Below are 12,388 nucleotides of genomic sequence, written 5' to 3'. Positions count from 1 at the left end.
CACCAAACTTGCTCATCCATATCTTTATGGACTGTTCCTACAAAGTTGGGAGCATGAAATTGTACAAAATCTCTTGGTATGTTGAAGCATTAAGAATTCCTTTCACTGGAACTAAGGGGCCGAGCCCAACTCCTGAAAAACAACCCCACACCATAATCCCCCCTCCACCATACTTTACACTTGGCACAATGCAGTCAGACAAGTAGCGTTCTCCTGGCAACCGCCAAACCCAGACTCGTCCATCGGATTGGCAGACGGAGAAGTGTGGTTCATCGCTCCAGAGAACACATCTCTACTGCTCTAGAGTCCAGTGGTGGCGTGCTTTACACCTGCATCTGCATCTGCATTGTGCTTGGTGATGTAAGGCTTGGATGCAGCTGCTCGGCCATGGAAACTCATTCCATGAAGCTCTCTACACACTGTTCTTGAAGGCCTTATGAAGTTTGGAGGTCTGTAGCGATTGACTCTGCAGAAAGTTGGCGACCTCTGCGCACTATGCGCCTTAGCATCCGCTGACCCTGCTCTGTCATTTTACATGGCCTACCACTTCGTGGCTGAGTTTCTGTCGTTCCCAATCGCTTCCACTTTGTTATAATAGCACTGACAGTCGTCTGTGGAATATTTAGCAGCGAGGAAATTTCATGACTGGACTTGTTGCACAGGTGTCATCCTATCACGGTACCACGCCGGAATTCACTGAGCTCATGAGAGCGACCCATTCTTTCACAAATGTTTGTGAATACTTTTGGCAATATTTTGGCATATTCTGTGCAGGTGCGTCAGGCTACTAACCAGTGTCCTTACACAGCATTGAAGACCACACCTCCTTTTTAGTCTGGTCTTTTCCCACCCAGCAGGCTAGTGACCAACTGTGCCTGCTAGGGGGCGCCCAGCCAACCGGTAGCAGAGATGAGAGATGAAAGAGACAGAGATGTGTTAGCGGAATATCCCACCATCCTACCTGGGCGCTCTAGCCACATCTTAATCATAATTAAAGCAAACAGGATAAACCTAACCACAATTTAGACTAGACAATTTCAATTTTCAGTTAATTAATAACAAAAAATCTAAAATCATGTTTTTATTTTGCCGTGATGGGTGTGCAAGTGTAGATCGATGGGTAAAAATGGCAGTTATATCCATCTTAAAATCAAATCCACAACACAAAGTGAGAAGCTACACCTTTACTTTGCATTGTCACATGGCAGCAGTAAAAGGCATCTGCTCTCCAGACTGAAATATTACAGCACTCAGCTCATCAGTCCACAGCTTTCACAAAGCCGTCCTGACAAAACGAACCTAACATTTTTTTCCCTTTCTCTTCTACAAAAAATGATAACAGTGTCACTGATTTATGCAGCATATCCCTAAACGTCAGTTTTTTAAAAGCGTCTCATACATCACTTGGCTTTTTCCTTTCAGTCCTGCGTCACACTCCATCAGCAAGAGTGTAATCACAGCAAATTAAATCTGAGCCCTTAAAAAGAAAAGCCTGCAAGCTACGCTCTGGTGCGTAGAATCGGCAAGTAAGAGTGATTGATTTGTCTTTTTTGGGTAGATAGAAAAAGTATGAGGCGTACATGCAAATGAACCTACATATAAACGCAGCTACATGAGGTGCAAGCACGGCTTGATGTTACCTGAGCAATTAAAATTTCATCCTGATCAGCCATAACATTCTACACGCTGTCCATTTTATCAGCTCCACTTACCATATAGAAGCACTTTGCAGTTCTACAATTACTGACTGTTGTCCATCTGTTTCTCTGCATACTTTTTTAGCCTGCTTTCACCCTGTTCTTCAATGGTCAGGACCCCCACAGGACCACCACAGAGCGGGTATTATTTGGGTGGTGGATCATTCTCAGCACTGCAGTGATGCTGACATGGTGGTGGTGTGTTAGTGTGAGTGCTGCTGGAGTTTTTAAATTCCGTGTCCACTCACTGTCCACTCTATTAGACACTCCTACCTAGTTGGTCCACCTTGTAGATGTAAAGTCAGAGACGATCGCTCATCTATTGCTGCTGTTTGAGTTGGTCATCTTCTAGACCTTCATGAGTGGTCACAGGACGCTTCCCAGAGGGCGCTGTTGGTTGGATATTTTTGGTTGTTGGACTATTCTCAGTCCAGCAGTGACAGTGAGGTGTTTAAAAACTCCATCAGTGCTGCTGTGTCTTATCCACTCATACCAGCACAACACACCAACACACCACCACCATGTCAGTGTCACTGCAGTGCTGAGAATGATCCACCACCCAAATAATACCTGCTCTGTGGTGGTCCTGTGGGGGTCCTGACCATTGAAGAACAGCATGAAAGGCTAACAAAGCATGCAGAGAAACAGATGGACTACAGTCAGTAATTGTAGAACTACAAAGTGCTTCTATATGGTAAGTGGAGCATTATTTTAAGGGTCTTGCTCATGGGCTCAACACTGGCAGTTTGGTTTTGGTGGTGATTCAACCACCAACCATTTACCACCAACCACCACTGCTCTACTAAATGATTTACAGTGGTGACTGAATACAGTTAAAGTAGTTAAAGGTTAAGGGCCTTGCTTAGGAGTCCAACAGTGGCAAAAAAATTAAGGAGTGTCCACATACTTTTGGCCATATAGTGCAAATATGCAAAAAAAAATCTATTTAATCCAACATGCTCTCTCTTGTAGGTGGATGTGCTGAAAATAGACATGGAGAGTGCTGAATGGAAGATTCTAGAGAATCTAATTGTGGACGGTGTTCTGTATTCTGTGGGCGTCCTCCTCCTCGAGGTTCACCTGCACTGGGCCGGGTTCGAAGTGAGCGGTGATGAGCCATCTGTTGTGCGCTACTGGTTCAGCCTGCTGAGGGAGCTACAGAATGCACATTTTAACCTCTATCACAGCTACAGCAACCCTGAAAAGCCCAGGCTGTTCCTTCAGAAGAACATACACAATGCCAGCAGCGTGTACATACTGGGATGGGTCAACACATGCTACTCACCACAGTGAGGACTGAACAATTCACCATGGCACCATATAGCCAAGTCAAGGCACTTGGCCAAGGCTCTCAAATTCTATCATCTGCATTGACTGCTGATTAGAAATAAACTGCGTTTGCAAAAATATATAGACAACTGACCTAGAACTTGTTGGACATCTTATTTCATTCCTAAACCATTGAACACATTTGCAGCTATAATAGTCCCCACTCTTTAAAAAGCTGTCCACTAGATTTTGATGTCTATCTCATTTTTGTGAGGCCAGCCAATGATCTTTAACCAGAAGGTCTGGCTCAGTGCCCAGTTGGTGGAGCATGTTGGTCAGGGTTCAGTGCAGGCCACTGTATTTCCAAACCTGTGCTTCTGTATTCATCAAACCATGATACCACAAAACTGAAATACTACAGAAAAACATGGAAAAATATTGGTACCCTTGCATTTTATTGAAATACGGACAATAAAAATGCAGATTGGACTTGACACAAAATTTGAGCTTTTTGGTAAGTCCTTTTAAAGAAAAGAACACCATGGAGGCTCAGTAATGTTTTGGGGTTGCTTTGCTGCCTCAATCTTTGGGTGACTTGAATCTGTGCAGGGAATAAGAAAGTTAGAAGACTATCAAGGCATTTTGCAGCACAATATACAACCCAGTGTCAGAAAACTGTGCCTCAGTTGTAGGTCTTGGGTCTACCTGCAGGATAATAACCCAAAACACATTAAAAAACATGAAAATATTGAACCATTCTGAATACATTCTCCGGGGTATATTTGGGCAGACTTTGGGCCCTCTGCAACAGTGATCTGAGGGAAATGGTTACTGAAGATGAATGAATGAGTATAAATAGCCAACATTGCACATTTGTGTGCCCTATGTGGTACATGTATGCTATGTATGTATGGCTCGGAGCCTATCAGAACAGTTAGCAGCCGCACCACTCTGAAAATATGTCTACAATTAGGGACATATTGATAGTAGTTACTCATAGTGCAGATTGGACTTGTTGACAAACCATAGTACTTCTGGAAGAATGTGCATTGTATAGATAAAAAATTAGAGCTTTCTAGTAAGAAAAAGTGAATCTTTTAAGGAAAAGAACACCATGGAGGCTCAGTAATGTTTTGAGGTTGCTTTGCTGCCTCAATCACTAATGCCTAGTTCACACTACACGATTTGTGCCCTGATTTTCGCTCGGCGACTGGTCGGCGATTGATTTTCCGGGTCGGGAGCAACTCAGCGTTCACTCGGCGATCAAAACTCGGCTCTCAGTCGCTATGTGTGAACTATCCAACAACTCGACGAGACCGGCTCGCCGACCGCTCGGCGACCGGATCGAGTTTTCTAGCACGTCAGATATCTGATCTCAGATGGGCAACTGGGAATGAGTGACATGTCGAACAGCCAATGAGAACACAGGATACGGTGTGAAGGGAAATGCAGAAGAGGATATAGTTTATATCAGGATACACCGGCACACACACGTAGTATTTCTGATTTGATCGTCCTCTACAAAACATAACGCCCACGCTGCATTACAAAATTATTAATTAACATCCACTTTACTGCAGAACAAGCCATATACTGTTTGTGTTGCCAAATCCACTCATTCATTTATTTTTCCTCCTTGATTTTACGCTGCACATCAGACCACAAACACTTTGATCACTCGCTACTTGTTGACGTGCATTTTTGGACGTGGTATCATTAAAACCCTCGTCACTTCTCACGTGTGTTGTTGTTTAAAAGAAGAAAAAAGGAGACCAGAGAAGCTCGTCTGCGATTCCAGTTGGTGATGGATCGTGTAGTGTGAAACCCCCTATCGCCGATCAGTCGTGTAGTGTGAAATATACACCGACTGAAAGACTCCCGGGTGCAAGAGATTCAGTTGTGTAGTGTGAACTGTACAGCGACCTGACGACTTGGAAAGTCGTGTAAACTTGGCATAAGTAACTTTAATCTGTGCAGGGAATAAGAAAGTTTAAAGACTTTCAAGACATATTGCAGCAGAATATACAACCTAGTGTCAGAAAACTGTGCCTCAGTTGCAGGTCATGGGTCTACCTGCAGGATAATAACCCAAAACACATTAAAAAAGCATTTGAAATGGACTAGATGAAAATATTGAACCATTCTAAAGTGGCCTGATATGAGTCCTAATCTGAATCCCATTGAATATTTGTGGAAAAAAGATGAAACTTGAACTTCAGAGAACTTCAATGGTTTGAACTACCAGCAGAGAAATATATAAATCATATACAGAATGACACAGCAAAGGCAGTGCTACAAGATGTTAAGTAATGTGGGTATACAATTTTTATTGTTTTATTTTTTATTATCTTTAAAATGATCAGTTGTATATCAAATATAACCTCTGTTTTATTCAATGTGACATGAAGAACAATGGCTGCCAAACATCTGTCAGTCTTAATTAAATTAATATATATTTTTTCAATGGTACCAATATGGATCATTCTCAGCACTGCAGTTACACTGACATGGTGGTGGTGTGTTAGTGTGTGTTGTGCTGGTATGAGTGGATCAGACACAGCAGCGCTGCTGGAGGTTTTAAATATTGTGTCCACTTACTGTCCACTCTATTAGACACTCCTACCTAGTTGGTCCACCTTGTAGATGTAAAGTCAGAGTCGATCGCTCATTTATTGTTGCTGTTTGAGTTGGTCATCTTCTAGACCTTCATCAGTGGTCACAGGACGCTGCCCATGGGGCGCTGTTGGCTGGATATTTTTGATTGGTGGACTATTCTCAGTCCAGCAGTGACAGTGAGGTGTTTAAAAACTCCATCAGCGCTGCTGTGTCTGATCCACTCATACCAGCACAACACACACTAACACACCACCACCATGTCAGTGTCACTGCAGTGCTGAGAATGTTCCACCACCCAAATAATACCTGCTCTGTAGTGGTCCTGTGTGGGGGTCCTGACCATTGAAGATCAGCATGGAAGGGGCCTAACAAAGCATGCAGAGATACAGATGGACTACAGTCAGTAATTGTAGAACTACAAAGTGCTTCAATATGGTAAGTGGAGCTGATAAAATGGACAGTGAGTGTAGAAACAAGGAGGTGATTTTAATGTTATGCCTGATTGGTGTATATCCCTTGTTGCTGTTATGGGTAAAAGAGTATAGGAATTGGACCCCTGATGATTGGCAAAGGGTTGCCTTTTTCGATGAGTCACAGTTTCATCTAACGGATAGACATTGGCAAGTCAGGCAAGATACATCAGGGAACAAACATCCTGCAACCATTGCTGGAAGAACACAAGCTGGTGGTGGCAGCGTTATGGTCTGGGGAATGTTTTGGAGGCATTCTCTAGGCCCATGCATCCATGTGGAAGGCTCTCTCAACCAATGGGGTGGATGGGATCTTCCAGCAAGACAATGCGACATGTCACACGGCTAGAAATGTCCGACATTGGTTGGAAGAGCATGACCAAGATGTCCAAGTACTACCCTGGCCTTTCTAATTCCCCAGACTTGAACCCAATTGAGCATCTGTGGGATTCTCCCCCACGCACCCTCCAGCAGCTGTGGAATGCACTGCAGTCAGCACTGCTCCAGATACCAGTGACAACCTACCAGGACCTTATTGAGTCACTCCCAGCCCGTCTAGCTGCTGCCCGTGCTGCACACGCTGGTTACTCTATTTATTTATTTATTTATTTATTCAACTCCAGTATGGTGGATCCAGCCTCACCTGGAAACACACCCTGAGCAGGGTGCCAATTCACCTAAGGTACAGCTTATATACCACTTACATACACACACTCATACTCAGGTGGTGTACATGTTGCACCTTGTTTTCAATATGGATGATGTAAATATACTACTGTATATATCTTGGGGAACATGGTGGCATAGGTGGTAGAGTGAGAGCACAGTGTTTGTTTCTGTCCACCACTTAACATGCAAAAGGTGGATTGGATCATCTACAATTCTCCATAGGCCTGAGGTGCATACCAACTTTGGAGCCTATCTGACCAGGTAGCAGCTGCACCGCTCATCAAAATATGTCCACGATTAGGGACATATTGATAGTAGTTACTCATTATACTCAGACGACTGGGTTGAAGTGGTAAGTATGGTGGTTTGAGGAGTGACGAGCTGCGAACTGCAGACAGGTTGATTGCCGGCCGAGTCTCAATGATGCCAGAAGACATGAAGACATTGGTGTCTGGTATGGACCAACAGAAGGGCTACTGTGGCTCCAGCTGCAGATTATTATAACTGGTGATAAAGTGAATGTCACAGGGCAGTCAAAGCACCAGTGCTATTGTTGAAAGCCCCTACAATGATCATGTAGGTATCAGAACTAGACTTGAAGCATTGGAAGAAGGTTAAGCGTTCTGGCTAATCCTGTTTTCTTCAGGATCATGTGAACGACTAGGCATGTGTGCATCATGTGCGATGATCCATCTTGCCACCTACAGAAGTTGAAGGACCTGCTGGTCATTCCTGGTACCAGACAACACAGCAATCCAGATTTCTTGTCATGTTTGTGTATGGTCATGTAGGCAGGTCAAATCAAATCAAAAATCAAATCAATTTTATTGTCATGTCACATTGAAAGGCGAGTGAAGATCTTGGGTGCATAGACCCTCACAGTTTTAACACACATTCAATACAAAACACACATTTGCTTACATAAATCTTACATAAAACTAGCACCATCTGTTCAATATATACAGTGTATCACAAAAGTGAGTACACCCCTCACATTTCTGCAAATATTTTATTATATCTTTTCATGGGACAACACTATAGAAATAAAACTTGGATATAACTTAGAGTAGTCAGTGTACAGCTTGTATAGCAGTGTAGATTTACTGTCTTCTGAAAATAATTCAACACACAGCCATTAATGTCTAAATGGCTGGCAACATAAGTGAGTACACCCCACAGTGAACATGTCCAAATTGTGCCCAAAGTGTCAATATTTTGTGTGACCACCATTATTATCCAGCACTGCCTTAACCCTCCTGGGCATGGAATTCACCAGAGCTGCACAGGTTGCTACTGGAATCCTCTTCCACTCCTCCATGATGACATCACGGAGCTGGTGGATGTTAGACACCTTGAACTCCTCCACCTTCCACTTGAGGATGGGCCACAGGTGCTCAATTGGGTTTAGTCCATCACCTTTACCTTCAGCTTCCTCAGCAAGGCAGTTGTCATCTTGGAGGTTGTGTTTGGGGTTGTTATCCTGTTGGAAAACTGCCATGAGGCCCAGTTTTCGAAGGGAGGGGATCATGCTCTGTTTCAGAATGTTACAGTACATGTTGGAATTCATGTTTCCCTCAATGAACTGCAGCTCCCCAGTGCCAGCAACACTCATGCAGCCCAAGACCATGATGCTACCACCACCATGCTTGACTGTAGGCAAGATACAGTTGTCTTGGTACTTCTCACCAGGGCACCGCCACACATGCTGGACACCATCTGAGCCAAACAAGTTTATCTTGGTCTCGTCAGACCACAGGGCATTCCAGTAATCCATGTTCTTGGACTGCTTGTCTTTAGCAAACTGTTTGCGGGCTTTCTTGTGCGTCAGCTTCCTTCTGGGATGACGACCATGCAGACCGAGTTGATGCAGTGTGCGGTGTATGGTCTGAGCACTGACAGGCTGACCTCCCACATCTTCAACCTCTGCAGCAATGCTGGCAGCACTCATGTGTCTATTTTTTAAAGCCAACCTCTGGATATGACGCCGAACACGTGGACTCGACTTCTTTGGTCGACCCTGGCGAAGCCTGTTTCGAGTGGAACCTGTCCTGGAAAACCGCTGTATGACCTTGGCCACCATGCTGTTGCTCAGTTTCAGGGTGTTAGCAATCTTCTTATAGCCCAGGCCATCTTTGTGGAGAGTAACATTTCTATTTCTCACATCCTCAGAGAGTTCTTTGCCATGAGGTGCCATGTTGAATATCCAGTGGCCAGTATGAGAGAATTGTACCCAAAACACCAAATTTAACAGCCCTGCTCCCCATTTACACCTGGGACCTTGACACATGACACCAGGGAGGGACAACGACACATTTGGGCACAATTTGGACATGTTCACTGTGGGTGTACTCACTTATGTTGCCAGCTATTTAGACATTAATGGCTGTGTGTTGAGTTATTTTCAGAAGACAGTAAATCTACACTGCTATACAAGCTGTACACTGACTACTCTAAGTTATATCCAAGTTTCATGTCTATAGTGTTGTCCCATGAAAAGATGTAATGAAATATTTGCAGAAATGTGAGGGGTGTACTCACTTTTGTGATACACTGTACATGTAAAGCTATGAATGTACAGATATACAGCCTTAAAGTATAATCTACTGTGAGTCCGTTAATGTAAATGTTTCAAGTATTATTCCGGCATATAACGTTTCAGTTTAGAATTAGAATAATTTTATGTCCAGATGTGCAGGTATTGTACAGAAAAAGTTATGTGTACAAGTCAAGTCAAATAAATATATATAGCGCTTTTTACGACGAACATTGTCTCTAATCAACTTTACAGAATCCAGGACAAACAGACCAAAAACCCTTACTGAGCAAGCCAAGGGCGACAGTGGCAAGGAAAAACTGCCTTAAAATTACAGGAAGAAACCTTGAGAGGAACCAGACTCCTTCTTGGGTGGCCTGGAGGAGTTCTTCATTGTTCAGTCCAGTCTGTGAAAAAGTCTGTTGTAAGTTCTTGGTGCAAACACACCAGATTCCCATCCCATCTAGTAGGAGCAGCATTGTTGGCCCTGCAGTCTCGACTTGCAGTCCTTAACCTCGAAGAGGGTGAACATGTTTCCGTCTGAACCACCTCGGGGTAAAAACAACAGAAGATGGTCCTAATGTTTTGACTGATTGGTGAAAATCTTTGCTATTTTGGTTAACGATAAACAAAATTGTTGGTAATGTTCACATTTTCTCCTAAAATTTACCAATTATTTGTGTCTCAAGAGAAATCTCATCTTTTTGTCTCCCATTCTGACATCTGGAGAAATCGTGAGCAATGATAGAACGAAATAAGTGCTGTTACACTTTATTACATGTTAATATAATAGTAAATAGCATATTTGGCTAATGCCAGTGACATTTAATACTCCTTAGGTGTTAAGAGTGATGTCAGTTCCTCGTGTCCACTGTCCACAAACTAGGGAGTTAGAACTTGAGAAAAGGTATTAAGAAAATAAACAGGCATGTTCTCTCCGTTTTTTTTCCCACAGTCCAAAAACATACAGCCAGGTTAATTGGAGACACTGAATTGCCCTATAGGTGAATGGGTGTGTACGTGTGTGTGTATGTATGTGTGTCTGCCTTGCGATGGACTGGCGTCCCGTCCAGGATGTCACGGTGTGCTTTGCGGCCATTGAAAAGCTGGGATAGGCTCCAGCACCTCCCCGCGACCCTCATTGGATAAGCGGTTAAGACAGGGTGTGAGTGAGTGTATAGAAATGATTTCATACCACTATTATTTTCTATGACCTCAATAATTAGGGTGTCTGGATACTTTTGGCCAGATAACCAGTCGCACAAGCTCCACACACACATTGTAAAGCTTCATGAAGAAGCTCACCAGTAGATCTTGATTACAGTACACAAAGTAAGCTCATATTCTAAAGGAAATTTGATTTGGGATTATTGAAATTGATGCCGTGCATTGAGACGCCGGAACATTAGACTGATGGTGAGGTCTGATTATTCAACAAAGACCCACTTTCGGTTATTAATGACTGTAGCACACATGTGAAACCACAAATGGCAATATCTAATCATGAGCCTCACTTAGGACCGTATGACTGATACATTTATTCATTCATCTTCAGACTGTATGGCGTACGGATCATACCCGCTGTGTCTGGAGCATAGGGCATAGCCAGAAACACTGGGCACAACCGGGCACAAGCCATTCCAGAGCTCCAGCTATTAAAAAAAAAGCCCGGGGACTGCTATCTCTAGATGTGTCCCAGACTTGGCCTAATCCTTTCCATACACTAGCCTAATACTGATATGCATATTGTAAACACACAAGTTTTTCCATGATTACCAGCTGCACCAGCATGCAAAATGGTCCAGTAATGTAGAGTGAATGCTACACAGCATCATGGATCCAGACCAGAGTTCACTCGTACCGGTCAGGGATTGTATGGATGCACATGATCCTGACTAAAATGAATAGAATAGAATACACCGATCAGCATAACATTAAAAACACCTCCCTATTTCTACACTCACTGTCCATTTTATCAGCTCCACTTACCACATAGAAGCACTTTGTAGTTCTACAATTACTGACTGTAGTCCATCTGTTTCTCTACATACTGCTTTCACCCTGTTCTTCAATAGTCAGGTCCCCACAGGACCACCACAGAGCAGGTATTATTTAGGTGGTGGATCATTCTCAGCACTGCTTGTTTATTTGTTTATTAGGATTTTAACGTCATGTTCTTACACTTTGGCTACATTCATGACAGGAACGGTAGTTATTCATTACACAAGGTTCATCAGTTCACAAGTTTATATAAAGCACAGTCTTGGACAATTTAGTATCTTCAATTCACCTCACTTGCATGTCTTTGGACTGTGGGAGAAAACCGGAGCACCCGGAGTAATCTCAGCACTGCAGAGACACTGACATGGTGGTGGTGGTGTGGTAGTGCGTGTTGTGCTGGTATGAGTGGGTCAGACACAGCAGAGCTGCTGGAGTTTTTAAATACTGTGTCAAGTCAAGTCAACTTTATTTATATAGCGCTTTTTACAATAGACATTGTCTCAAAGCAACTTTACAAAATCCAGGACCAACAGATACAAAAAACCCCTGTTGAGCAAGCCGAGGGCGACTGTGGCAAGGAAAAACTCCCTGAAAATTACAGGAAGAAACCTTGAGAGGAACCAGACTCAGCAGGGCCCATCCTTCTCACTGTCCACTCTATTAGACACTCCTACCTAGTTGGTCCACCTTGTAGATGTAAAGTCAGAGACGATCGCTCATCTATTGCTGCTGTTTGTGTTGGTCATCTTTTAGACCTTCATCAGTGGTCACAGGACGCTGCCCACGGGGCGCTGTTGGCTGGACATTTTTGGTTGGTGGACTATTCTCAGTCCAGCAGTGACAGTGAGGTGGTGTTTAAAAACTCCATCAGCGCTACTGTGTCTGATCCACTCATACCAGCACAACACACACTAACGCATCACCACCATGTCAGTGTCACTGCAGTGCTGAGAATGATCCACCACCTAAATAATACCTGCTCTGTGGTGGTCCTGGGAGAGTCCTGACCATTGAAGAACAGCATGAAAGAGGGCTAACAAAGCATGCAGAGAAACAGATGGACTACAGTCAGTAATTGTAGAACTACAAAGTGCTTCTATAAGTGGAGCTGATAAAATGGACAGTGAGTCTAG

At 43.5% G+C, this 12,388-nt stretch overlaps 1 protein-coding gene across 1 annotated transcript in view; it reads left to right on the top strand.

The window, feature by feature from the left end:
* The window catches only part of mettl24 (methyltransferase like 24), a 35,688-nt gene extending 32,569 nt beyond the window's left edge, over nucleotides 1-3,119 (top strand). The window contains exon 5 of the mRNA XM_063002465.1: nucleotides 2,670-3,119. Coding sequence (XP_062858535.1) covers nucleotides 2,670-2,990 — 321 coding nt within the window. The 3' untranslated portion in view covers nucleotides 2,991-3,119. The remainder of the gene's footprint in view (nucleotides 1-2,669) is intronic.
* Nucleotides 3,120-12,388: the final 9,269 nt, after the last annotated feature.

This window comes from Trichomycterus rosablanca, chromosome 9 (assembly GCF_030014385.1).
Source record: "Trichomycterus rosablanca isolate fTriRos1 chromosome 9, fTriRos1.hap1, whole genome shotgun sequence".
Lineage (NCBI taxonomy): Eukaryota > Metazoa > Chordata > Actinopteri > Siluriformes > Trichomycteridae > Trichomycterus > Trichomycterus rosablanca.
The sequence above is the reverse complement of the archived record's forward strand: the minus strand, read 5'-3'. Positions and strand labels throughout refer to the sequence as shown.